This window comes from Fonsecaea nubica, assembly GCF_001646965.1.
Source record: "Fonsecaea nubica strain CBS 269.64 chromosome Unknown Scaff61, whole genome shotgun sequence".
Lineage (NCBI taxonomy): Eukaryota > Fungi > Ascomycota > Eurotiomycetes > Chaetothyriales > Herpotrichiellaceae > Fonsecaea > Fonsecaea nubica.
In genome coordinates this window covers 93,001-119,433 of record NW_019173734.1, presented here as the reverse complement: position 1 = coordinate 119,433, position 26,433 = coordinate 93,001, and the positions used below count along the sequence as shown (strand labels likewise).

Below are 26,433 nucleotides of genomic sequence, written 5' to 3'. Positions count from 1 at the left end.
ACATGTGCGAAACCACTGTCGGTCGACTGCACATATTTATCAATCGCATCGCATCGGACGTCGCCTTTGATACCACATCCTTGTGAGATCTGGATAGGCCGATCACCACGGGTCTCGCCAACTTCGCCATCTTTGACGTCGCATCGACAAGAAAATTTCGATGGTAGGTAGCCTTGAGGTTGGGTGGTGTTACTTGTCATCTCAGCGAGCGGCCAATGACTCCCCCATCAGTCCGTAATGAGCCATAGTGCGGGTATGGGAGGCGGTTCCGGTGGGCACGAACTGCGATCGCGCCATTCTTGGTAGAAATTCGTTTCGCGTGGAAGAGGGAAATACCCTTCAAGGTTGCGTTTATTGAGTAAGAAAAACGTGAACCTTCGAGGCTGAGAATGTTCCCAGCGGATAGGATCGGCTCTTTCCCAGTCTAGCGACCCACTGGGAGCCACTGTTAGCAACCGTAAAAGACACCATCGCAGGAAAAGGGAACCAGGGGACCCAGTGAGCGATTGCGTGATTGTGAGGAAAAATGATGGATTGGACGAAGTGAAAATGCCTCCTACTCTGACACCCTTTAATTTCTAGGCTGCTCGGTGAACTGTTGGTGGGCGTCATCTTCGTCTGGACACTTAACACTCCTTCTTGGTTTGGATAAAAGAATTCTGCCTGCGTTGTGTGTTATAACATCTTCTTCTGATAGAGAAACGAGTGTTGTCAGCCTCACAGAGAGCTCTGCCAAGCCCACTAGCACCAAAATGACGATGATCGGGATTCACTTGGCGTACTTGGCACGCTAGTCTAGGAATAGGCGAATACGGGGAAGTCAGCCCCCACCCCCATCAGTTTGGCACGCGACATTCTTGTACTTGTAGAGCAGTCATGCGCTGTCGACATTCCAATTACCCCGGACCTCGAATATATGTAGTACTACTCGCTTAACGTCGGGTCTGTATGACCATACAGCCACCAAGATACTTGACCAACCACCATAAAAGGCTCACATGAATACAAGTTGTCCAAATATGGCATGCAATGGTTGGCGTCCATGACCATGCGACCGACCCAATTGAGCACCAGCACGTCTCCAACCTGTGTCTGGATCCGGTAAGAAGAATTGCATTGGTAAGCGGGGGGGTTTAACCCGTAGCATCCTCAGTCGTACGATGAAATGTCTGTACCACATGATGCCTGAACCTGATGTCCACAGCCCCCAGACTATCGATCTCGGAAGTTTCTTCACCTTGCGTGGCGGCGTTAATCCAGATAGCCTTCCTCCGACGAAGCCAGTACAGTGGGTCGACTCCTTTGGAGTGTGGGAGATGTGCCAGCACTTGTTCTCGAAGGGTTCGACCGTAGACCTTAACCGGCAGGACTTGTTGTGCCGTGACTTTCAACTACGTCGACGAGCTCGTTCTCGTCATTCGCGAACTCCTCCATCTCGCTTCGGCTATCCTCGTGGCTGTCCTCATCTGACGGGCTTTGTACTGTGGTATTCAGTATTCTGCATCATGTCATGTTTATGCATATGACCTCACCTGATGTATTGTGTCGATCGAGGCGCTGAAGTTGACTTAGACCGCTGCTAAGGATTGCCAGCCTCTGCTCCAGTCGCTCGCGCTCGACCCTCGACCCTGCGTCTTCCTCTGCAATCGTCTTGACTGTCTGATCAGCTAGTAGCGATACGGTTCGCGGGCAGAAAATGACAGTCAGCCTCTCCAACAGACATTTTTCGACAGCCAGCACGCTGAAATCATCCACGAATTTCTTTCGGGCAACCTTTACCACGCTTGTCAGCGACTGTATTGAGGAAGAAAAAATCGAAACAGGTCAGAACACGCAATCACTCGCCTTGTAGTAAGCTAGCATGCAATCGATTGCTTCCGAGGCAGCAAAGCGTTCCATGTTCGCTTCTGTCTGAGTTGTAAGCTCGTTAATCAAGTCATCCATACTAAAGTTGTATTTCTGTGTCCACGTGGCCGATACCCCCGATGGATACTCCTTTCCAAAGAACTTCTTCAGTCTTTTCTTCAAATCTCTGCGCATATGCTCCTCCCGTGCCTGCTGAACGCTCTCTGTGAAATAATGGTTGTAAGTTATCGGATGTCCCATCTGCTGAGGATTGAGGAGCTCTGTCGTCTTGCCGCGTAACGCCTCTTCGATTTTTTCAAGTCCAGGTTCAATCACGTATTCCAGAAGTCGCTTCATGCTCGTCTCATCCAGTGTCTCCCGCAGCATCGGCATTGTCGCCTTGTGGACGTCCCCAAGAAGGCCATCAATGCACCGAGTAACGATCGATTCCCATGGCTTACTTTGCATATAAAACAAGTCACCTATGATAAGAGGATTGTAGGTGCCAGGCAATTCTCTTCCGCGACTTCGACGCATGAGTTCCTGAACTTCTGTGACAAGGTCAGAGCGGTGAATCTGGATTTCTTCAATATCAATGGCCTTCTCATCGTCAATGATGTTTCTTTGCATCCCTATTTCCTCCATATCTTGGGAAAATTCGGAAAGCCGGTTCTGGACCTTAGCGCGCAGTCTCCTCTCATAATTTCCCTCCTGCATGGGATCTCCGAAGAATCGACTGGAATAGTTTCCGTCCACGGCGTTGCCAATGAGGGTTGTGAAACGGTCGCTGCTGTCTATGAGGTATAGGCGTTGTTCACTCAATGTTTGCCGTGCCTTTCCAAGTCTCTGTAACCGGGATTCTGCATTTTTACAGGATTGTTGCACTTCTTCAATGAGCCCCGGTAGTTGCGATATGATATGGTCCTTCAGGACCGTGCTCAACCTTGGTCTCAAAGTGTTAATGCCAACCAGAGGCCGGGGCATCTGGGCCCATATTCCTGCGCTCAGGAATTTTGCTTCAGACTCATCACGTTGTTGGAGAGAAAAGTGCTGCTCTTTCGGCAACCTATTCTTCAAGACGTGCCATCCGAGTCGGAATCTGAGCCGCGTATTCATTGCCAGATCATAGAAGGACCTCTCCATGTCAGAGCCTATGTCCAAAGTGTCTGGCTTGGTGATTATACCCATGGTGCGGTTGCCCCTTCGATCGAATCGGCGTGTGAAAGCGGTGATCTTCTGTAGTGCTATATCACTTTTCGCAGAGATGACAGCCAAGATGACACTGCGTTTGTTCCGTAGGTAGGACAATACCAACGACTCTACGAAGTCGACTCCTTCTGCAGTTTGGGATTCGTCAGGTGCATGATACAGACCCGGGAGATCAACCAAGGTCAAGTGAGGTAGTCCTGGCCCTAAAACCTCCACGCGAAGGACGTCCTTGGAAAAAAGGTGGCCATCCTGACCAATGCCAATATGCTTTTCTGCTTGCCGGACAATGCTCCCAAATTGTCCAAGCTCAACAGTGGACGACTTGAAACTTTCGATGCGAGTTTTCTCGGCTGGGGTCCGCTTCTCATCAGCATGGATTGAGGCTGTTATACCCACGTTCGGCGAGCGTCTTAGAATGAGCTCGGTAGCGAAACGAGTGCAGACATTGTCTTTGGCCGGAAATGACAGGCCCGAGATGGCCTCCAACACAGAGCTTTTGCCCGATGACTGATCGCCACACACGATCAACTGCGGAAGGCCGACATATTCACCTATGCCTTCCGACCTCAATTGGTCGATGACATTGAGGATCGCTTCATGGTCCTTCGATTGGAGCGGTACCAGAGGTGCCAATGGGTCGTTGTTCTCGGAAGAGTCGTCGACTTTGTTTGCCATTGTTAGATGAATATCCTCTCGATATCCCAGGTAGAATGTTGAGTATGCTCTCAGTAATGCCTAACTTTAGTCAAACGGTCTTCAGACAAGAGGAGACCGATGTTCGTAGGGGGACTTCTACTCACTATAAGCTATGAATGAGCATTGAAGCATTGACAGGGGCGAATTCCGTCCTGTCCAGTGCCCCCCATCACGCAAAGACCCTTGGATTAATTTGACGAACTGAGGAGTGACACGTCGATATTCTGGCCGGGCGCATGCGAGCTCAGCATTCCTGAAGCAATCGCGGCTCACTAAGTCCAATTGAATGCCTGCCTCCCCAGCTTCGGGGCTGGTCGCAGGTCCAAGGAGAGGAATTGGCTGGGTTTCTCCATGGGCGGGAAATACGTTCCCTTTATTGGTGTTGATGACCAGGGGACGGTCTTCGTCTTGCTTGCGCAAAGTACAGACCCGTGCATAATTGGCGGGTTGCAAGTCATGGTGGTCGCTAGGCCCCGATATCATCTTACAAAGGACATGCATCAACTGTCCGTTGTTCCTGCCATGGCTCCGTAGCTTCGACGGATATTGGAGCGTTATTGAGCCAACAGGAGACCTGTATCAAGGGCTCATCTGCAGCTGATGATGAACGGAGGGTTGTTTTTTCGACATGTGGCATCTTCTCCTTAGGCGAAATTTCAAAACTCGCGTATACGCGGCCCGGCCGCCTCCATCCGGCGCTACTTCATGCACTCGTCGTCGGCTGGAGGCTCCGTCGCTAGGGCCATCGGATGATCGGCTTTTGTTGTAGCTGGCCCCTCTATCCCCTCTGTTGGAATGGAGGACTTTGTGACCAGAGTCTCAGCTTTGCCATTGACCTCCTGAAACGTCGGACCTGTCATCGTGGTATAGATTCGAGTCTCGCTCGACAATAGGCAGAATGAAAAACACAAATTTCTGTAGCAAGCTAACCCCGGCTAATTTTGACATATACTTCGACATATATACATAATCTCCTCGTCGGTCATTCTCATCACTATGCGTTAGCTCCCGATTTCACAGGATGTAGAGCCATCAGAGGCGCCCAGATTTGGCCCTCATCTTCTCGTAGCATCGAGGCTATATTCGTTGTATCATGATTCATCCATTGTTTGAATGTCCTTCCTGGGTAGCCAGGCACCCACCACCACGTCCCGCCATTGAAAAGCTCGTATGCGCCGTTGGGATCGTACATTGCCTTGCCGAACGAAAGACCGTTGTTCTCCCGAGCATTATCGGAAGGCGAACCGCCGTTGAACAGTTGTTCCAATTCCTGGACACTCACTTCGCGGGGCGCCTGGGGATGGTGGTACCACGGATGAGGTGGGAAGATGACTTTCAGGCCGTGGTACAGTGCAAAGGACACGGCAGTGGCTTCCGAAGACAGAGACAAACCCTGGTGGACCTGAGCGTGATGCATGGCATTGAGCAGATTCCACGAGTATCTTCCCATGGCCACTGGACTGTAGAATCGTGGGGTGTCTTCTTCCTTTTGGAACCCGTGAATCCAGCCCTTGAACGGCCAGTATTTCGTCGTTCTCACATCCGCCAAAGCGTTCGTGAGAATTAGGTCGGCATCTTCCCCGACACCCCAGTTGAAGTCATCCTCACGGGGATCGGCAACGGGCGGCTGGGGTCCAATGGGATGTTCAATATCAGGAACACGGATAGGTCCCCAGATACCACCACCTCCCAAGCTCTCGTTGATGGCTGCTTTGAACTCTCCATAAGACCCATGGACCTGCGACATGTAATAATATGAAGACCGTTCAATAGACTGTTTACGCGGTTCGTTCCTTGCAAACCTTGCCATTGCGTCCAACCACTGGCCGGAGTTGCCCGTGAATTTCATGTCCATCTCAAGCTGCCAATAGTGGTCGAAGCCAGGAAACAGCTGTGCAAACAATTGCAGAGGCTGGTAGACTTGGAAGAAAGCCGAATGTTCAGGGATTCGAGGATACCATGATTTGAGCAACTCGAGGTTGAAGAGGACGGCAATGTCTCGAAATTCGGCAGGCACCAAATCCTGTAAAGCCGTCTCATAAAGTTGCGGATCACGAAAGATCGGTCTCGTTCCATTGTCGTCCTTAACATCCACCAAGAGAAAAACAGCGTTGTCTGCATTCCAATCCAGCCCAGCCTCGACAATCAGAGACCGCAGATGGTACAGGTCAAGTGAGGTGTAGTTGTAGCCCTCCCAACTACGAAGCACAACTGCCGTCCGGCCCGTAGAATGTGTCCTTGCCTTCAACTTTCCAACGCCAGCTTTTTTCTTTGCGGGCAAGCGAAACCGTCTCGTCATGGAAATATTTTGGGCATTGCGGAATCGATCCAGATTTGAAGCAAGACAATCGTTTTGCAGATCTGCCCATTTTACCGAGCTCCACTCGACACGAGTTCGCTCGTAATTCTCCGACTCTTCGCCATAACCATACGCACCGTATCTCGATTCGGGGGTGTTGAAGGTAATCGGTAGGTCCAATGCTGCAAAGGAGCCGCCCACTGGATCGGGGAAAGCTATGATCCTGTCAGCATCACACCAGAAAGTGGACGACCATGGCAAAACTACGTACGCAAGTCTAGCAAACTTGCCCAAACTCTGTCGTCGAGATTCTCTTGAACTGGCTTTCCACGCGGTCCCACGCACGATTGTCGCACTGCATTGGCTGGTGGCTGCGGTGGAGAGGCGGTGGGCACGTCAAGGGGCGCAGCCAAGGGATCGCGTGAAATGCCAACATTGCGGATAAAATCGTGATACAAGAAGACAAGAAAGCAGCCCAGCCCAACGGTAGCCAAGATCTGGAGCCAAAAATGTCGGAAAATACCAAACTGGAGGGCCATTGCACGCCCAGCCGTCGCACAGGGGCGAGACGCAATCACGCAAGCGACCGTTGTGATGCACAAGTCCTGTTTTGCAGTGGGAGATGCCGCCCTGTGGGGGCCACAGCCTGGTGGCCTTAGCTACTGCGCCCTTCGAGCCTGGTAGAGGCGCTAGGGGCGTTCAAAGGGCTCCCAGTGCTCCCCTTGGTGTGGGTGGCCTCGTGCTGCTCTGCCGACCTCGTGCTGCTTTGCCGAAATTATTCATGCTAACTCTTTCAGGCCACGGGTGGCTTCACGAGGCTGGCGTAAATTTCCCCCATGATTACGCAATCGTTTTGAGACTCAGTTAAGAAGCAACAAGATCTCCTCGGTCACACAATGCAATGGGAACAAAGCCTTCACTATCAATCAAAGGTGAATTCTAGCAATATCATGTACCGTCCCCGGACTGGGGCTTGGGATCATGATATTTGTCCTTCCGTTCTCGCGAATCGCACTTGGCTCGGCTGCGATGGTTTGAACCTCAAGGGTCCAAGTTCTAGACACCGCGGAGAACTTGGGCACTTGATCGAACCCTTGACTGATAGCGGTACGACTATTTGTCATGGTAAACCGTCCACACGTCTTACAACTGAGCAATAAAGTGTATGTGATTGGACAGGAGCTGACTTGTTCCTGACTAGAGAGTCGAGACCAACAGTCTTCCCCACAAAGATGCGTCATGTCAGCCATGAGAGATCAATTGTAGCTGCATTGAGAGCCAGAGGGCACGTCGGCCATATGGGATGCTGATCAACGCCACCCGGGGAGAAACACCAGTGGGCAAGGATGTGGCACAACGCGCAAGAGGGCCGGCACTGTGTCTGGGGACCGCGATCCTGTCAAATAAATGATGGTCCTTCACCGTTCCTGGCAATTTCGTCTGTCTGGACTTCGCATTGTCACTGACACCGCCAAACATGCCTGACTACATTCATTGGGACGCTCCAGGCGTGGAAGAGGAGCAACCGGGTGAGCAGGAAAGGATCAAACAGATAGCAGAGCAGTTCTGCCGATTCCAGATGTTGAACTTTGACGAACATCATCACGCCCTGCGAGGCACTCATCTGAAGACTCAGGGTGTATGTTGGTATTACCTGACTGTCGCGACCCTGCTGATAGACATTGACAGTGTGTTGCGGGCAAGTTCATCGTCCATGACAACCTCCCTCCGCATCTGGCTCAGGGAATGTTTGCAAAGCCTGGCACATACGACGTCATCATGCGGTATTCTTCACTCACACCCAAGCTTGTCCCCGACAACGTCCCCGCACCACGTGGAACTGGCATGAAGATTTTTGGCATTGAAGGCGAGAAGATCTGGGGAGAAGACAAGAAAACCCAGGACTGGACATTTAACAACTATCCCGTTCTCGAACTTCGCGATGCTCAGACCACGTATGAAATTGCAGACTCTTTGGAAAGAAACTGGGACAATCTGCCAGAGTTTGAGAGTGAGCTGAAGAAGCGTCCGGACGCCGACGTTGCATGCCTACCAGCCAAAATTCCTCCGCAGCATAGTAAGTTACATACCTGGGATAGACCGACGAATCTGACCATGACCTACAGTGGTGGCGATGCCGCAATATTCGCAATCAGCATATCGATTTGGTGACTATGTGGCCAAGTTCGGCTTGTTTCCCCTGGGCGAAGAGCAAAAGAAGCTGGAAAATACCTACATCAAGGACAGCGACCCCAAGAATATCATCTCGTCCGAGCTTCGCAAATTCCACAAGAACAACAAGGTGTCGTACTCTTTCTGCGCACAGCTTCTTCAGAACCTCGCCGAACAGTCCGTCGAGGATATCGGTGTAGAGTGGGACGAGCAAAAGTACCCATTCGAGCAAGTCGCCACCCTCGAGTTCGAGCCACAGGATAGCTGGCTTCCCGAGTTTCGAGTTTGGTGGGATGACCGGATCACTGTCAATAGCTGGCATGGACTCAAGGCCCATCAACCCCTAGGCAGCACCAACCGCGTGAGAAAGGTCGTGTACGCCGAGTCTCGCAAGCTGCGACTGAGGGTGAATGGCCATAAGGACTACATTGAGCCTGCAAGTTTGCAGGAAGTGCCGTTCCAAGTGGCCACTGAAGGGTAGCGGAAGGTTGCTGCGTCCCTAGGTACCATTTTGGGGCATGTGGAAGACTTGGAGAAGGCCGCAGAGGGAGTCTGGGACTCTCGGGAGAATGAATATTCTTCACCTGAAGTGCCAGTGCGAGTGTTTTTCAGCCATGCAATGAGACACCAAATATCATCTGTTGGTTGATTGAATGAGCCGCTTCGTGACTCCAAAAGCAAGTGAGCAACGCAGCCTGAACTCTGACTTTGAACTGAGTATCTGTGCAATCTGTACAGTTCCGCCAACTACTCACCAGCCAAAACCTCTTCACTCTCGAGTCTACGGGGATTGACTACACACCTCCCAGCTCGGCACCTGTGTAGCTGGTCTCCAGCCGGGTTCGATGTTGCTTTTCACGTGTAGTCGCAAGCTGCGAATGAACCATCTCCACGGGGTCCGCAGTTGTGAACATATATAAAAACATTCCCGAAGACAGCCTTGCACAGCCTGGAGCTGAATTCGCTGCGCGTTTCCTTGGATACCTTGCCGCTGGCGCTGCGGCTCAATCGAGTCACACCCAGTGACTACAACACGCAAAAGATAGTCACAAGTCTTCGTCCATTGGGCCACGGTTCACGGCGCCACAGCCTAGCCAGCTAGAAGCGTTGCGCACACGCGGTGCAAATGCGGATTCTAACATTTCGCCTCTATTCATCATCACCCAGTCACCCTGCGACGACTACTTCTCCAGCCAACGGGCCGTTCTCTTACAGGTGAAACTTCAACGTCTCGGGAATCTCGCGCCATTGCATCTCGTTATCCAGGAGCTGTCTTGCCTCGTTCCACATCTGCTTGATCTTGTCTGCCTTGGCAGGCGATCTCGGTTCAAACCTCGCGGGGAACGGCAGCGGCATCGAGACCAGGCCTGCGGTCCTCAGCAAAGGGTCCGGCAGGGACGTCTGCCCTGGCGCAGGAGTAATGTCGAATCCCCACAGAAGTCGCGAAATGGCCAGGAAAATGGTGACGTCGGCGAGATGAATGCCTGCGCAGATGCGCCGTCCCGCGCCAAAGGTGAAATGGTCACGCTTGGTCACGTCGGGGTTCTGGGAGGCCTCGAAGGACGACTGAGCATCGTTGATGAACCGTGCGGGATCGAAGCGTCGAGGGTCGTCGTAGATGTTCGGGTTGTTGTTGACGGCCCAGGCGTTGACGACAATTTCCGCGGCCCGCGGAATCCGATACCCATTATATATTTCATCAGAAAACGTCGCGTGCGGGACGATGAGCGTTGTGGTAGGCGACCACCGGAGCGTCTCTTTCACACATCCCCTGACGTACGGCAGGTTCGCCCAGTCGGACATGGACGGCAGACGGTCTCCAAGGACACGATCTATCTCGGCGTGAGCCTTCTTCTGAACATCAGGGAAGAGCAGCATCGCTTGGATAAAGGCCAAGATGGTGTTGGAGGTCGTGTCGGTGCCTGCTTCCAGCGAACCACCCGAGATGTACGCGCCAAATCGGTCGTCGAATCCCTCCTTCTCCTGCTCCCGCAACATCTGGACCGTGAAGCACGGTTTCTGGGTCCCCTCGTCCAGCTTCATCTTGACCTCGTTCCATAGTCGGAGATAGAATGCTTCTTCCCTCTTTGTATGCTCCACGGCCATCTTCACACCGGGTAGCAGCCACCTGGGGAGCTTGCGAAAAATTGGATAGGCATCGGGAACATTTGCAGCGGTGGACTGGATTATGCCCGTGGTCTTTTCAAGGCTGTGCGTACTTAGACTGAGCCGCCATCTCATATCTGACACTGCCATTCGCATTGGGAATCGACTTACATCTCGAGATATTCTCTCATTTCTGCATCATCGTACTGGGGAGTTCGCCTCCTGCATTGTGATCAGACAAGGGGTGGGCGAGGAACAAAGCATCATGGACAAACCCATATGTCATCATCATGGTCGTAGAATTCGTATACCTGCCGCGTAGTTCTCTGAGTTAGCGGCCTCTTGTCTCATTTCCAGTTGACCGAGGACTGGAGGATTACTATGTACCTCTTCGTGTGACGCAGAAAATGGTCCGGGTTGGTCAGGATATCAAAGTTCATCTGCTTGTTTTCGAGCTCGATATACCTGATGGCCACATGTTAGTGCATGCAAGATACTACTTATTGTTGTAAAGCCAGTTCAGCGATCCCGACTCACGGTAAGTATGATTGCGTGAGGCTTATACTCAATAATTTGTGGTACATCTTCCTCTGCTTCTGCCATACTTTGCCATACGGCTTGGGTGCCACGACGAATCAGTATCACATTCACACATCTCAGAAGCCGGAGTAGAACGATACCTGTAGCAGAATTCGCTCCCCGTTACTCAGGATTTGGTGGCCAATGTAGCGGTCGCTCCGGTCGTTGGTCGCCTGCGCACGCTTGTCCAGGAGTTCCTTGACCTCTCTGTTACTGGAAAGAATGATCATGACCTTCCCGGACCCGATAATGAGGCTGTAGATGGGTCCGTAGATCTTGGACCATTTTTCGAACTGTAGGTGGGCATCCTTTGAGGGCATCTATTCTCTCTCGCGCGCACACGTCAAACGAAGAAACCACGTCACATAGGAGTTCCCTGAACGCGAACGTACCTGAAGAAGATTTCCAAGCACAGGGAAAGTAGGAGGACCTGGTGGATAGTCCTTTGGTCGGCGGCCAATACGTGAAATCGCGTACAAGGCGAGTGCACACCCTATCAGGGCCAGCACGAGAGACAAGTTGGCAGCCATGGTGCGAATGAACCTTTCGTGGAGTAATGCCTAACGCCGTCGTACAAATCAACGTCCACAGTACAATGAGAGAGCCAGGGTGACGAGAAGAAGGGTGGTGTAGATAAATACCGAGTATAGGAAGCATTTCCAACGAGGTACCACGGTCGGCAAAGACTCCAGAACAACGAAGCCCTTCTGCCCCACGGGGTGCGTTATCCGTCGGGAAAAAGAAGCAGAATGTAATGGTTGTGGATCTGTTGGCCTGTCCAGGCCGCGTACGGTTTTGGTGCATTTGGCGAATATTTAGTCCGGCTTTAGAGCTTACGAGGGGATACTTGCTTCGTGAAGCCATCATTCTCCGGTGTTGAGACTTTATATGTTACACCGAGGGCTCGTAGTCCCGGAAAATCGGGGTATTACGCCAGAGACTGTATACCAGATAGCTCTTGTCGACTTGGCTCTATTTGCATAACTAATGGGCAGACTATGGCGTATGAAAACTCCCTTATGGCCCGGCCAAGTAGCATTCTAATCAATCCTAACCGTACATACACTGCCCGGCAGCAGTCTTCCAGCACGACCAAGCACTGTATCCAGGGGGGAGGGTCTTGAAATTTATCCACATACCCTTCAAGCGAAGCTTCATCCAAAGACCTCTTGAGCACTGAGAGCCCATCGCTACGACCATGTCACGACCTTGGGACAACGAGCCTTCTGGTGTCATGCGGGCCCTCATCCTGACATCCCCGGGACAGGAGCCACCATCTGCGTGTTTCACCTATACAGAAATCTACCCCAGACCGTCCCTTCCTGGACCCGGTTGGGTTCTTGTTCGAATTCGTGCCACCGGCATCAACAGGGCTGAGCTTCGAGGTCGCGCCGGCGCACCCGCGTTCCCTGGGGAATGGAGTCTCTGGCAAAAGTACTATCGCCCGGAACCGCCTCAGATTTTGGGCGAAGAATTGGTCGGTGAAGTCGTCGAGGCGGCCGAAGACACGCCGTTCAAACCAGGTGACAAGGTTGCGTCCACCCATGCCGGAGGGGGAAAGGCCTTTGACGGATCCTACGCCGAATATGCCATCTGCCATTCACGCCGAGTTTACCATCTACCGCAAGACACCACCTTGAGCTGGGAATTGCTTGGGGCTCTCCCCATGAGCTTCCTCACCGCCTACGGAATGGTTATGATCTCGGCGCGACTGGGGAGCAGACCCGCAGGTTCCTCGGTCATTGTCCATGGGGCAACATCGTCGGTGGGCGTTTTTGCCGTCCTGATTGCGAAAGATCAGGGAGCGTCTGTGACTGCAACCACCCGTCAAGCGAGGAAGGTGGACCAGCTCAAACACTGCGGTGCAGACCATGTGCTCTTGGAGTCCGAGCTTGATGGAAAGATTCCCCAGATCCTGCCCAATGGTGCGGATGTTGTCATCGAGCTCGTCGGAGCGGATCAATCGATGCGTGCCCTCGGATGGACGGCCTTGTTTGGGAGTGTCGTTGTTTCTGGCGTCCTCAACTCGTCTGCCATCGTCGAACCGTTTTCTCCCTTTCTCATACCGACCACCCGGAACCTGTCCTTCTACTCAGTCGCTAATGACGGTATAGGTGACCACGACGCCGGAGCTAGGCACACCGACATTGAACCGATATTCGCCTACGCTGTGAAGAAGATCGAAGACGGAAAGTGGAAGAAGGAGCATTTCGTGGACAGTGTCTACCATCTTTCCGACATTGGCAAGGCACACGAGCGCGCGGAAAAGAACGAGGCCACTGGAAAACTAGTGGTCCTCGTCCCCTAGACTATGTAAACACTTGAATTCTCAGCTTCAAGGGCTCAACTTTGGCCTTTGGTCAGCTTTGGCTAAATGGATTGGCTCTTTTTCAGGCGACTGCTACCATGGGCTTGCGGCCAAAGTCACCCCACATATACTGGACGTTGACGATGTTCCTCATCTCGTACGTTTTGGCCATTGACCGTCCATATACTTCTTCATCGTCGTAGAGGGCCCCGGCCAGGACTAACAGCGGATAGAAGTGATCGTTGGACGGGTGCGCCTCCAGGTATCGAGGACTCTGGGTGATGCGTACAAGTGCGGCGGCGAGTTCAGCACCCTGACTATGAGTTAGTATACTAATCAGGAGACACTGTCCGGGCGAAGAAAAAACATACTGTGTTGCTGGTGATGATATCATCAATGGACTTTTCAAAGTCCAGTGCAAATTTTGCAGGCTGGGATCCTTTCTGTAGGTTGTCCCGCCGTAGCAGGATTGGCAAGTGGTTCCCACGGAAGATGTTGTGGACAATGGATCCAGACGCCATGAGCAAGATCCCCTCTTTCCGGAGGCTTCTCAACGCTTGGCCCATCCGCACATGGAAGACGGGATCGTACCGGGCGTTGACGCTCACTGTGGTCGCTGGTGGCATGTCATTTGGAAACATGTGCAGTGAGGGAGTCGTGGGGGCATCGACCCATTCTGCAGTCGTCGATTCCTCCACGTCGGGAAATCCAGCAGCCCTCAACAGCGAGATCACTCGGAGTCCCAGGTCGCGCGAGATGTTCGGCTTGAAATGGTCGTACTTTTCACGGGGGACCAGAGGCGTGAGGTCGACATGAGGGTCCGAATTCGTGGCAACTCTGATCTTATCGTCGAGTTCGACCCAGTGAGAGTTGATGATCACGATTCCCTTGACATTGGCCACGATCTCCCTCCCAACCTGGAGCTTCTGTCAGCTCCAGTAACGACAGGAGTGTCTTGGAACTTGGAGGTTTTCGATAAGAAACGCACCTTTTGGAACCAGGCCGTACTGTCACAATCAGTAATTGACATCAAAGGAGTGCCATGAGAGGCGAATATCAAGGGCATGAGCCCCTCGGAGTTGTCCATGATGGGGTGTCAACGTTTCTGGCTCAGCGATGTGTCGTTCACGGCTATTGTAGCCTGGAGTCTGGAGAGGGCCACAGGGTTAAGGCAACCATTAGAGTGCCATCCGTGGGTTGGGGGATCCAACTCCGACAGTTAGCCTACTTGGCCGAAACCAGGAGTTGCCGATGGAGAAAAAGCCCCGCAAACTTGGAATCTCCGAGACGATAATGCGAGATACTCCGTACCAATCGGGAAAGGCGCAGCCTTGTGGCCATCTTATTTCCTCCGGGGTGGGTGCCAACGAGTTCCGGGCAAGTTGCATGGTTTGCCCTCCGTAATGACTGCTGGCCGTCTACACCGTTTGTTACTCCCTGACTCTCATGGTAAGATCCGCCGGGGAAAACATCTGATCGTTCTCGACCACACCTCGTTAGTCGGAGTGCCTAGACCTCACACCACGACCTGTCGAGATGTCGGCTTTTCGTTCAAGAGGGGACACATCCTACCTTTTGGGGCCCTCCTCTATGGCCCAAATCTACCCCTGCCCCCAATTTGCGTTGCATCCAGTTTCGTTGAGGCTCTGAGAAATGGCAGTAGTTCCTCCCATCAGTAATGGCGATGGCCTGCATCCTCCCCGGGATGAGGTTCTGCAGCATTACGAAGAGTTCAAGGCCAGCCGCATCAATCCATTAGGCTCTGCACAGTACATCGAGCTCGACGCCGCTGCCAGCCAGCGCTTTGAAGCCCTTGCAGAAGATCCATGGGTCGACCATGCGGCAATCAACGCACAAACTCCGACTCTGAAGGACGAAGACGACGTGAAGATCATCATCCTAGGCGCTGGTTTTGGCGGGCTCCTCTACGGAGCGCGCCTTGTCGAGGCGGGATTTCGGGCAGAGGACATCCACCTGATCGATACTGCGGGCGGCTTCGGAGGGACGTGGTACTGGAATCGGTATCCAGGTCTCATGTGCGATGTCGAGAGCTACGTCTACGCGCCTCTTCTCGAGGAGACGAACTACATGCCGAAGCACAGGTACTCGTATGGGACAGAGCTGAAAGAGCAGGCCAATCGCATAGCGCAGAAGTACGGCCTCACGGGCTTCTTCAGAGCCTATGTCGAGAGCGCCACGTGGAATGATCAACGCAAGAGGTGGGCGATCAAGATCGAAGAGAACCGCGGTCCCGGGCAAGACAAGGTCCACCTCACTGTCTATGCGCAATTCGTCATCTCGGCAACTGGCTTTCTGAACCATCCAAAGGTTCCGAACGTGCCTGGCTTGGAAAATTTCGAGGGCGAAATGTTTCACACGGCGCGCTGGAACTACCATGTCACGGGCGGCTCACCCGAGGATCCGAGCTTGACGCGTCTCAAGGGCAGAAGAGTAGGGATCATAGGCACGGGTGCGACAAGCATCCAGGCAACCCCGGAACTGGCCAAGTGGGCGGAAGAACTCTATGTCTTTCAACGAACGCCATCCAGTGTCGACGTGCGTGGCCAACGAGAGACCGATGTTGACGAGTGGAAGTCCAAAATCGCGACCCACAAAGGCTGGCAACATGACAGATGCGACAATTTCCTTCAATGGTCGGTGGGCTTGAACCCGGGAGAAGAAGACCTGGTCAACGACGGCTGGACCCACGCCCTGTCTTATATCGGTTTCATGGGCGCGCCGCACGAGAAGCCTATCCAGCCGGAAGAAGTTCCCAATCACATCGCCAGGCTCCTGGCCATCGACGAAGACATCGCGGAACAAAAGCGCCAACGTATAGCCAAGCTTGTCAAAGACCCGGAGACGGCCAAAGCTCTCACGCCGTGGTACCCAACATGGTGCAAGAGACCCTGCTTCCATGACGACTACCTCCCGACCTTCAACCTACCCCACGTCCATCTCGTCAGTACTCTGCCCCGCGGGATTGAACGTGGCACGAGCAAAGGGCTGGTGGTCAACGGCAAGGAGTATGAGCTCGACGTCCTGATTTTCAGCACGGGCTACCGTCCTCCGGGTGCTGGTCAAGCAGAGCCTGGGTCCATGGGGAACATGCAGTTCGTGGGGCGTGATTCCCTGACCATGTCCGAGAAGTGGCGGACCAAGGGAGCCAGCACACTCCACAGCTTTTTGACGCACGACTTCCCCAACCTGTTCCTCGGTGGCTACGTCCAGATCGGCAACGGGCAGCATGCCACTTACATCATGGATCTGAAGGCCCAACATCTTGCGTACATGCTGGCCGAGGCTCACAAGGGCGTCAAAGACAGCCAACGACTCACCATGGAGGCGACCGAGGACGCCGAGGAGGCGTGGTCCCAGGATGTCGCGAAGCATGCCGCTTGGTTTGCGGCCTATTCGATCTGCACGCCGGGCTTTGCCACCAACGAGGGAGAGGACTTGAAGCCTCTGAGTCTGGAGGAGACACTCAGAAAGGCCCGAGCGGCACCGCACGCCCAAGGGTTGATCAATTTCAGGGACGTCTTAAGGCGTTGGAGGGAGGCGGGGAATATGGCAGGGGTTGATATCAGTACATCGTAGGAACTGCCCGAGGTGTCCGGAGATGATGTTGAAGCCAAAGGGGTCAGAGTGATTTTGAGGTACTATTATTGCCTTAGTTGGCTGGATCAGAGAGCAGTGTTCCCAGTATGTAATTGATGCATCGAATTTCCAATCAATGGACCCTCTAGATCATCGAAGAATACGAGTCATTGAATCCAACCACACACATATCTAAGAGCGAGAGGCGGCTGTTATGATTGGTGTCATATCCTGCAGACCCGATGGTCAGTGCATCGTCACTACCACCGTATCATATTAGAAGAGGGGGGAAACTTGCAATGTACATGGCCCAAAGAGCTAATCGTGGTTCAGAGTCAATTGTCGACTGATCAACGACTGCTCTCGCCGCAAATTGATTGTGCACCGTCGTTCCATTTTCGAATTCCACGTCAACCTCTCCCAGCACGACAAAGTCATCGCCTCTGGCCGTTTGCGAATACGCCCGTGAGACATGATGCTTCCGTCTGATCATCTTGCTTCCTGGCTTTGGTTTGCTGCGACTATTCGAGATCTCTGTGACAAGTGGTAGTGCTTAGCTGGAGGGGGGGTTGACCAAGGGATGCTTTTACCTTGTCTGCCGACAAACTTGTAACTTCCGTGGTCAAACACGCCATCTGGACTGAATACCTCGACAGCCATCCTGGACGCTGCATCGGCGTCGTTGGAATCGCCAAGTTCCAAGAGCTTTTCCACCAACGCTCTGAATGGTTTTGGTATCGTTGGCTCTGGCCAGACCATGTCAGCGGTGATGTAGCTCATCGTGGGAGGAGTGTAGCGTGGGGACTTTGCGGTACGTCTATGGGCGTCTGAAGAAGGTGTCTTTGGTTTTGAGACAGGATTGCATCCGCCATTTTCAAAACCCAGATGGGATCTCTCTCTTTTGAGATATAGGAATTGTTAGGGATGGATGGGTCGCTGTATCGACGGCAACAGAGACGCTTCTCTAGTGTCTCTTGGTGCCTCTTCAGCTCCAGGGTTTTGTCGGATTCTGGCGTTTTAGCCGATCCTAATCCTGTCGCCCTCCCCACGCCAACCAAGTGCATATTGCGGGGGGGATCGTCTACCGACTAGTATCGCCACCAGCTACCAGAGCCAATAACAGGGAGGCCTCACCAGCCCAAGGCCTCTGGGGCGTGGCTCCCTGTCCCTCCAGTGCACCCGTGCTCCGATGGTTCTCTTGGTGCCGCTGTGGGCGACCTTTCTTCCCGCAACCTCGTTCCTCAAGACGCCCCAGCGGTGTTTACAATTCTCGCTTCCGGCCAACACCCCCCAACCATGGAGACAAACTCCCAGGAGGAGAGGCTCAAACAACGGCGACCCCAGTCCGCTGAAAAGGGTCAGCGGATGAAGCGGTCTATAGCTTGTGACTACTGCCGGGCAAAAAAAGTTCGATGTATGTGCAAATGTAGCGGCGCCACTCTGACCCAGGGCGAAATGGAAATGGAAATATGAAAAAAGTTGACAAATACAAAAAGGCAATTTTGAGAATGGAGACTCTTGTATGAATTGCATCGACCGAGGACTCAGTTGCTCGCGGCCGTCGCGTCCCCAGCGGCGCAAGAACAATAAAATACCAGTCAACCCGGACGAGGCTGCATCACAGACAGACTGGATGCGTGGCATGTTGCAGCCATTTCTATCCGAATATCCCAATCTTGTCACGGCAGCCGGAGCAAAGGCCAATGCGCTGCCTCAAGTCAACGACATCATGGTCGATCCCCCTGGGAATATGGACTCGGAAAACATGGCTGGCGGCCTGCCCGGGATGTTTGAGGTGAGTCCGATGGGATCTCGACATTCCAGGCCACCACCACCCAACCACGACGGCGATGTCGATATCCAGCTCCAATCTGCGCAGGGTGACAATGTCGAGGTGTACCAGAAGACGTCCGAGTCCCAGCTTAATGCGCATCAGCTGCCGGGGGGTTCTCATTCTACAGATACAGCAACGACCACACAATCTCCGCTGTTTGTCTCTGATCACCATGGCCTCAGCGCCATGCATAGTCCCGATCCACCCCACTCCGTCGTAAGTCAGATGGAGACAGAGGATGCCATGGGGAAGAGCAGTATCTGGTCAAACAAGATGGTATGTCGGGCGAGACTGTTTGATATCTCTCATACACATGAAAAGTCGCTCACTACGAAATAGACAAACTATCAATACTCGGGTGGGTGGTTCCCGCTTGATTGTTTTCGTGGGGACAGCAGATGCCTAACTCAGTGTGTCAGGCCCAACGTCGTTTATATCGATATGTTCAACCGCAGGTATCCAATGGGTCTCTGAGCGGACCGGAAGTGCCACCTTTGTAGACAGTGCCAATGAGTTCACCACTCGCATAACCCGGCTCCTGAAGATTGAAAAACGGTGTCTCTCCCCACCCATCGAGGAGCCCGACCTGGAGACCGCTTTGATCTACACCACAGGTATCTCAAACCGCATTCTGGAGCTCAAGGTTCAAGAGACTTTGACCCGGGACTAACACGAGTTAATGCCAGCTTACTTCGAGGACGCGATTGATGCGGAAATGGCCATCGTCCATCGCCCCTGGTTTGAACAGCGGTTGAGCGAGTTCTACAACAGCGGCATGAAGGACCAGGACGCATCATGGTACGCCCTTCGTATGGCCATCTTCGCGTCCGGGAGTCAAATCGAGCTATCGAAGACGAAGAGCTTCCGCGAAGCAAACGAAACTGGATGGCGATATTTCGAAAACGCCCTCTCGGTTTACACCAACATTCTCTTCTATCAAACCTCTGTCGAGGGAGTCCAAGCTTTGGTGATCATGGTCAGTGAAGAGAATAAATGTTCGGCACAGCAGGATTATTGATTATTGGCTTCTAGTCCTACTACTGTTCGACCGTGAGCCATCCTTGTCTCGAGTACATGCTCTGCAACGATGCTGTGAGGCTTGCTGTAGCTCAAGGACTCCATCGACAACCTCCACCCTCATTGAAGTTGACCCAGAGCGAGATCACCCAGCGGCAGTGCATATTCTGGGCCGCCTATTGCTTGGAAAAACAGACTGTGTCGCTGTCGGGTCGCCACTCGGTATGTATGTTTCTTATTGCTTCCCGCCAGGAGGTATCGTGAGGATAGCTTTTGTTCTGATCTGTGACACCTTGACAAAGATGATCGACGACAGTGACATCACCTTGCCCCTGCCGACGACCGTGTCTCCTGGCAGTACCCTGAACCTGAAATTTGCCGTCACTCTCATCCTGGTGTCTCACCTGTCGTCAATGGTCTCCAAACGACTCACCAGTATGTACGCGCTGCGACAAGGCCTCGACTATCTCGTCCATGTAGTCAGCAAACTGGACGAGAAACTCGAGGCCCTCAAGAAATCACTGGAACCTATTCTGTCCTCCAGCTCGATGCAAACAGTACCCGGTCATCGTCCATCAGGAATGAGTCTGAAACAGATTTTGTTCCTTCGATACGCGATATCCAATGTCACCCTGGGCATCCACACCAGCCTCACTCACCCGTGGGCCGAGTATCTTTTCGCGCACCAGAAGCGGCGCGCCGAACTCCAACCTCAGATAGACAGGTCATCTCAGATCGTGGCCGAAACATGTCGAAACGCAATTCGGATGATCAGTAAGATCCAATTTGACGCGAGCACGCCAGTATCGTGAGTGACAGCCAGCGGAAACCCCCGATGATCCAGATCCAAGACTGACATGTTTCTTTTTTTGGCCGCAGCGTGAGCTTTTTCGGTCCAATATACTCGTTGATCAACCTGTTCATTTTCATCCTGCAATCCCCTTCGGACTCCAATGCCAAATCCGACGTCGCCCTCCTCGACTTCGGCGCCGGACATTTCGCCTGGATGCAGATCTTTACAGAGTCCGAAGTCTCGATCGGCCTGGCCAAAGAACTGGCTGTTCTGGCTCAAGGGTTCCTGAAAAAGTATCAGAACGTCGACAAGGATTCGGCGGCGACGGCGGCGGCGATCCCCATGACCGCCTCCACACCAAGGACCGGAATCAACTTCGCTGACCAGGAACGAGTAAGGGAAGGTGGCAGCGGCGGAGGCGGTGGTGGTGGTGGCTTGCGATCAAACGACGAGACCGACGAGACCACTCTTACAGCCTCGCCGCCTCCCCCTCCGCCGGACTTTGGATATCAGCAGACCGCACAAGACCTGTCCGCGCAGCTGTCGGAGGTGCCGTCATCCTTTGACATCAATCTGGAATATTGGAGCACCTTTGTGCCAGATATTTTTGATCCGGATCCCCTGACCGACTTTGCCGGCGTGGACGGTATGCCTTAAGGCACTAGCCACTACCCCCGAGGGTTCTTTTTCAGGGGGAAGGGCAAGCAGTCTAGAAGATGCGATTGAGAGAAAGTCGGAAAAGCCTCGGGAGGGGGGTTTAACGAATGTAATGGGACAATGGAACAGACATGTAATAAAACATACTCAGGGCACTTACTTCCATCTTGTGTCAAGCGGAACCAACAGTTCCAAACAAACTCGAGTTCTTGGTCGCATAAAGAAAACAGGCTAACCCCCATGTTCTGATGGCTAGAAGTCTATCTATCCGGCCCTACAGTGAAAAGGTTCCTAAGCAATCTTGTACAAATCATCGGTCCCCGTTTTACCATCCAATTCCGTCATTGTCTTGATGTTCCAGTCATCGGGCTCGTAGTCGTCCGGCACGTTGGTGTTGCGGAATGGTTTCCCTTGCTTGACATGGGCCATGACGGCGTCGAACTTTTCGTAGCCGTATTGTTCCGCGTCGCCCGAGTACAGCCAGTCTGGCTGGGGAATCTTGAGAAATTGCGGCTCCTTCTTGACTCTTTCCCAGTCCGTCTGGTGCCATTTGTGACGCACTTCCCACCCCATTCGCTGCGTGGTCGATGTCCTGTCGTACCTGTGTGCGAAACGGGAGCGTTAGTTTCTTTGTCTGTGTGTGTGTACAGGCCCATCTATCTCTTTATTGCGCATGATTTGCGGCACTCACCTTAGTTTCTGGAACGCCCGTAGAGCAGACGGGATATCGGAACGTCCCGCCCTGTCGACCAGAGATGCCAACGTCGCCCCGTCCTCGACGCCCATGCCACCCCCAGACCCCGAGGTCGGGAGATGGGGGTGGGCCGCATCACCCACGAGAACGATTCTCCCTTTGTCAGAAACCCACTTGTCGATCGGGTCGCGCCACAGCAGCTTAAAGTCGCAAATGACGTCCTCGGGAATCTGTTTGATGGCGGCTTCCAAGACGGGATCGCAGCCCTCGACAACTTCGAGCATGTCCTTGACCGTGCCCGGGTATGTCCAGGACTCTTCGACCGTGTACGTGTCCTTGTGGGTGAGGTAGGCGGATATATATCCCAGCCTGGCATTGACGATGATGATGGCATGGAGGTTCAGCCCAATCCAAATGATCAGTTGGTCGTTCTCGGTATAGGCCAGGTCGTGGGTTAACGGATCCTTTTGAAGGTGTTCCCGTGGGAAATACGCCCGGTACACGGCAAAGCCACTGCGCTGGGCCATCTGAGTATTGCCCGTGACATATTTACGAGCCCGGCTGTACACGCCGTCAGCTCCAACCACGAAGTCTGCCGTCACCAATTCCCCGTTGAGATAGACGCCAGCCTTGTCGTCGCCTTCCCAGAAATCGGTGATTCGGGTACCAAAAGTGAACTTGACCCCGATCTTCACAGCGTAGTCGTAGATCAGGTTTTGAGAGCGAGCGCGGCTCGTGTAAAGGTTGTAGTGCCCGTTGTACTTGTCTTTCCAGTCCTGCTCTAAAAGGACTTCTCCCTTGTCGCTCTTGAAGGTGACAATCGCTGGTCTGGCCGACTCTGCTGCCATCTGCTCAACAACGTCACCCCACTTCTCCATGACAATGCTGGCATTGGCCGTCAAGGTGATGATGTCGCCTGTAGGAGCAGTCAGTTGTGTGTGTTTGTCCCAAGTATAATATAGACTGGACACTGCGCCGCCACCCGATTTAGAGCCACGAACCTAGGATCTGTAACTTGGGCTCCCTCTCCACCACATGGACGTTGCACCCCTTCCTCTTGAATTCAATGGCACAAGAAAGACCAGCATATCCAGCCCCAATCACAATAACATCAATGTTGTTGTTTCTGGAAAAGTCCTCATCCGCGGCAGTAGGTATACTTCCCATGCTGTCGTTCCACTAGCTTTCGTGCGGCTTTCAGACGGTGTGTGTGGTTTTTCGGGGGCCTGCACTATTTTCGCAAACTAACTTGTAAATAGTTTTTTGTAAGAGCCTCGGGGTCTGTTGTGTGTGTGTGTGTGTGTGTGCGTATGGCCATGGCCATGGACCCCGGAGACGCTCGGGCACCTGACAAAGCAGAAGACTTTCGCCGGACGGGTATTGTCAACACACATACCGACGCCAACAAATATGCTCTGGGTACCGGATTCTCCAACATATCGTGCATATCTCGGCTTGTTGTACTCTGGAGCAGGCTCGATCGTTTGAGGGCGACGAGCTAGAAATGCGGGCTAGACCGATCGAGAGGCGGGGGAGGTCGAAGGAGGTTACCAGTAAGCCTTGAAAGCTCGTTGGGCGCGGTTGGGATAATTTCACCTTTTCGGCTACTTGGAGGCAGTATGGGCATGAGAAGGCCAGTTCCCCCGAGATCCAAAAGTCAGCTGAGAAAGAGTTGCCATCTAGAACCGGGGAATTCACAGTCGCAAAGTCTGACTACCCGGACGGCACAATGCGTAGCGCTATACCAATTTCGGAAAAGTAAAACATGGTCTAACCCGAAATGAAACTTTATTTGCTCGACTAAATAACCTGATTTGGACGGCGAGGAGCTCGGACTTTTCGCACATCTATGCGCATTACTCCACATTAACTGTTGTGCAGTTCAATCCCCATCCAGCTGTTCATGGCCCATGGATTTCAGCATCTACAGTAAATCGTCGACTGGATGGATGGTCGCGCGATTCCTTTGTGGCAACTGCCTTTAATTCATGATAAAACCGGCTTGAAAAGGCTGTATAGTAGCTCTATCAAGGTCTAGTCAAGCTGTCAATTATCGTGAGAGGATCCTACCCCTTATTCACCAATTTACCAGCAGATGGATAGATGTCTATTGGTTGGAATCAATGGTTAGAGAATAGTCTACGTCGAGCCACATGTGACATGCAATCTCGAGGAAATAAAAAAGGTCATCGTCCTTCTGTTCCATTTTCACAACCAATTATTCTCATGTAAAGAGCTTGGACGTCTCTTGTATGTCTTGTGAGGGGCGAATATGCCCTTGTTCAAGGAACTGTTAGTTTACCTGGGCCTACTGGGACCTGACTGGAGTGCATGGCCTCTACCGTCTCACAGTAATCTCGTGCCAAAGGTCACGAACCCATTCCCCCCGCTGCGCGAGACGCAATGCAATTCACCGTCACAAAGAGGTCAATGGTGCGATGGGTTTTCCATCGACACGGACCCTGACGAGGATGGACCGACTACCGGGAATGTCTGTGAATACTTGTTCATCATTACAAACACCACCAAAGATTTCGACGGGGTGGAACGCCTTGCGCTGGCGGTCAACGGGCAAGTTCCCGGCCCAGCGATCGAATGCCAGTGGGGAGATATTCTACGGGTCAATGTGACGAACGAGATGCAGAACAATCAGACAGCGATGCATTGGCACGGTCTCAGCCAGCGTGGAGGCACCACCAACGACCAAGATGGAGTCCCTGGAGTGACAGAATGTGCCATACCGCCGAGTCACAGCCGAACATACGAGTTCAAGCTGAGTAAATCAACACACACATCTTTCCACTTTCGGGGAATCTGGGCTAATTCTTGCTCTCTCTTGTCATTCTGTAGAGCAGTTCGGTACAGCTTGGTGGCATTCCCATGCTTTGTCCCAGTTTGGTGACGGGATCCGGGGTCCGATCATCATTCATGGACCCGCGACAGCCGACTACGACATTGATATGGGCGCCATCATGATAGACAACCTGTTCGACAACAGTTCCAACCCGATCTCGACTCCGGCCTATGCCTCTCGCGTCCTCCACGTGAATGGAACGGGCTTTTGGAACTATGTTCTGAACGGTGCAAACACCTCGCCCGACCTGACGAGGGGCAGACACGCCTTCTGGTCCGTGAAGCCAGGGAAGAGGTACCGTTTCCGAATCATCAATTCCGCCGTCCAGTCGGCATGGGCCGTCCACTTTGACCATCATAAGATGACGGTCATTGCGGCGGATCTCGTCCCCATCAAACCCTACACGACCGAGTGGCTCAATATCGGCAATGGCCAGCGATACGACGTGATTGTTGAAATGGACCAACCGGCAGATGCGTACTTTCTGCGCGCCGTGGCTCAGCTGGGTTGTCCTGACGAAACACAAAACAATGGTCTCGGCCTCGCGAATGGGATTTTCCTGTATCAAGGGGCGTCCCTCGACCTTCCATCGTCCACGGCGGGTAACAAGACGGCTGCAGACTTTCTGTATTGCGCCGACGAGCCGCTGTCTTCGCTCACCCCGTGGATCGAGAAGAGCGCCGGCTCCCGTGCCGCATTTGAAGCAAAGGCCAGGACCCTCCCGAGTGGTGATCGCTACCGTCTTACATATAGTGATGACGGGACTGTGTGGCGTTGGCCTCTGAATGGCACCATCACTGTGAACTACACCCAACCGACCCTTGAGCTTCTTGCTCATGGAATCTCTCCGTATGACAGGCCTATTGAACAGCAAATTGTTCTCCCTGAAAAGGACCAATGGGTGTATTTCATCATTCAGAACTTGTTTTATGCGGCCCACCCGATGCACCTCCACGGCCACGAGTACATCCCACCCCTCGCCTTCCTCCCTCTTTCCCATCTCTCAAGACTTTGGGCTGACATGTTTGCCTTTCACATAGTATGGCGATTCTAGGGCAGGGCAAAGAAGAATGGAATGCCAGCCTGATCTCGACGCTCAACTTTGAGAATCCACCGAGGAGAGACACGGCTCTTGTTGTTGGCAACATCGAAAAAGACCCCAACGTCGGAGGTAGCCCCCTTTAGTTCTATCTCCACTAACAGCAGTTGCAACGCTCACATCTTCTCTAGGCTATTTAGTCCTGGGTTTCAAAACTGACAACCCAGGCGTTTGGTTGCTCCATTGCCACATCATCTGGCACTCCGAGTCTGGGATGGGTTTGCAATTCATTGAGCGTCCCGACGAAATCCCTGCAAAGGCGTACGCGAGCAAAGAGAGCTTCGTCCAAGAGTGTGCAGCCGAGTTGGAGTACGAAGAAGAGGACCCAAGCCACAAAAAGTCCGGGAGCGTGTCGGGAGTGTAAGTAGAACTTTGGGGGGTATATACCACGACAACTGTTGATTCCTGGTAGGTAGAAACCATGTAGAAATAGTGACATAAAAGCTCCTTGGTCTGGATAGACGGGGAATAATCATGGAATTCCAGCCTTTTCCGCGACATAACCACAAAGTGCCTCATAAATAAGAAGGCAGGCCCTACCGGGTAACAAGCTTGATCCGGCACAGCAGGTGAGATTATTTTGACCAATCTGTACCAGGGTCAACCCCCTCCTCTTCCTCTCCTGTGGCGGCTCTGTCCGGTGGTGGGTCGACTAGGCCATCATACATGGTGGC

At 52.9% G+C, this 26,433-nt stretch overlaps 12 protein-coding genes across 12 annotated transcripts; 5 read left to right on the top strand and 7 right to left on the bottom strand.

The window, feature by feature from the left end:
• Window positions 1–1,356: 1,356 nt before the first annotated feature.
• Window positions 1,357–3,729, bottom strand: AYO20_08116 (hypothetical protein; the record flags this gene model as incomplete). Its single annotated transcript, XM_022646397.1, has 3 exons — window positions 1,357–1,481; window positions 1,533–1,773; window positions 1,834–3,729. The coding sequence occupies 3 exons, from the start codon at window positions 3,727–3,729 to the stop codon at window positions 1,357–1,359; spliced, it is 2,262 nt and encodes a 753-aa protein (XP_022497653.1).
• A 1,015-nt stretch (window positions 3,730–4,744) lies between these two features.
• On the bottom strand, window positions 4,745–6,588 carry AYO20_08115 (hypothetical protein; the record flags this gene model as incomplete). Its single annotated transcript, XM_022646396.1, has 2 exons — window positions 4,745–6,264; window positions 6,321–6,588. 2 exons carry the CDS (start codon window positions 6,586–6,588, stop codon window positions 4,745–4,747), a joined length of 1,788 nt encoding a protein of 595 aa, XP_022497652.1.
• Window positions 6,589–7,526: 938 nt separating this feature from the next.
• Window positions 7,527–8,702, top strand: AYO20_08114 (hypothetical protein; the record flags this gene model as incomplete). The annotated part of the gene is made up of 3 exons (XM_022646395.1): window positions 7,527–7,688; window positions 7,739–8,126; window positions 8,176–8,702. 3 exons carry the CDS (start codon window positions 7,527–7,529, stop codon window positions 8,700–8,702), a joined length of 1,077 nt encoding a protein of 358 aa, XP_022497651.1.
• A 728-nt stretch (window positions 8,703–9,430) lies between these two features.
• Window positions 9,431–10,619, bottom strand: AYO20_08113 (hypothetical protein; the record flags this gene model as incomplete). The annotated part of the gene is made up of 3 exons (XM_022646394.1): window positions 9,431–10,445; window positions 10,499–10,549; window positions 10,603–10,619. 3 exons carry the CDS (start codon window positions 10,617–10,619, stop codon window positions 9,431–9,433), a joined length of 1,083 nt encoding a protein of 360 aa, XP_022497650.1.
• Window positions 10,620–10,983: 364 nt separating this feature from the next.
• Window positions 10,984–11,436, bottom strand: AYO20_08112 (40S ribosomal protein S3; the record flags this gene model as incomplete). Its single annotated transcript, XM_022646393.1, has 2 exons — window positions 10,984–11,199; window positions 11,299–11,436. 2 exons carry the CDS (start codon window positions 11,434–11,436, stop codon window positions 10,984–10,986), a joined length of 354 nt encoding a protein of 117 aa, XP_022497649.1.
• A 668-nt stretch (window positions 11,437–12,104) lies between these two features.
• Window positions 12,105–13,214, top strand: AYO20_08111 (hypothetical protein; the record flags this gene model as incomplete). The annotated part of the gene is made up of 1 exon (XM_022646392.1): window positions 12,105–13,214. One exon carries the CDS (start codon window positions 12,105–12,107, stop codon window positions 13,212–13,214), a length of 1,110 nt encoding a protein of 369 aa, XP_022497648.1.
• Window positions 13,215–13,296: 82 nt separating this feature from the next.
• On the bottom strand, window positions 13,297–14,301 carry AYO20_08110 (hypothetical protein; the record flags this gene model as incomplete). The annotated part of the gene is made up of 3 exons (XM_022646391.1): window positions 13,297–13,527; window positions 13,586–14,140; window positions 14,203–14,301. The coding sequence occupies 3 exons, from the start codon at window positions 14,299–14,301 to the stop codon at window positions 13,297–13,299; spliced, it is 885 nt and encodes a 294-aa protein (XP_022497647.1).
• A 566-nt stretch (window positions 14,302–14,867) lies between these two features.
• AYO20_08109 (hypothetical protein) lies at window positions 14,868–16,811 on the top strand (the record flags this gene model as incomplete). Its single annotated transcript, XM_022646390.1, has 1 exon — window positions 14,868–16,811. One exon carries the CDS (start codon window positions 14,868–14,870, stop codon window positions 16,809–16,811), a length of 1,944 nt encoding a protein of 647 aa, XP_022497646.1.
• A 271-nt stretch (window positions 16,812–17,082) lies between these two features.
• Window positions 17,083–17,591, bottom strand: AYO20_08108 (hypothetical protein; the record flags this gene model as incomplete). The annotated part of the gene is made up of 2 exons (XM_022646389.1): window positions 17,083–17,345; window positions 17,402–17,591. The coding sequence occupies 2 exons, from the start codon at window positions 17,589–17,591 to the stop codon at window positions 17,083–17,085; spliced, it is 453 nt and encodes a 150-aa protein (XP_022497645.1).
• A 516-nt stretch (window positions 17,592–18,107) lies between these two features.
• On the top strand, window positions 18,108–21,112 carry AYO20_08107 (hypothetical protein; the record flags this gene model as incomplete). Its single annotated transcript, XM_022646388.1, has 8 exons — window positions 18,108–18,225; window positions 18,308–18,921; window positions 18,985–19,003; window positions 19,065–19,259; window positions 19,332–19,621; window positions 19,678–19,884; window positions 19,965–20,470; window positions 20,542–21,112. The coding sequence occupies 8 exons, from the start codon at window positions 18,108–18,110 to the stop codon at window positions 21,110–21,112; spliced, it is 2,520 nt and encodes an 839-aa protein (XP_022497644.1).
• A 291-nt stretch (window positions 21,113–21,403) lies between these two features.
• Window positions 21,404–22,973, bottom strand: AYO20_08106 (hypothetical protein; the record flags this gene model as incomplete). The annotated part of the gene is made up of 3 exons (XM_022646387.1): window positions 21,404–21,704; window positions 21,804–22,722; window positions 22,808–22,973. The coding sequence occupies 3 exons, from the start codon at window positions 22,971–22,973 to the stop codon at window positions 21,404–21,406; spliced, it is 1,386 nt and encodes a 461-aa protein (XP_022497643.1).
• Window positions 22,974–24,078: 1,105 nt separating this feature from the next.
• AYO20_08105 (hypothetical protein) lies at window positions 24,079–26,123 on the top strand (the record flags this gene model as incomplete). Its single annotated transcript, XM_022646386.1, has 5 exons — window positions 24,079–24,098; window positions 24,159–24,583; window positions 24,657–25,623; window positions 25,701–25,831; window positions 25,891–26,123. 5 exons carry the CDS (start codon window positions 24,079–24,081, stop codon window positions 26,121–26,123), a joined length of 1,776 nt encoding a protein of 591 aa, XP_022497642.1.
• Between the last annotated feature and the right edge of the window lie 310 nt (window positions 26,124–26,433).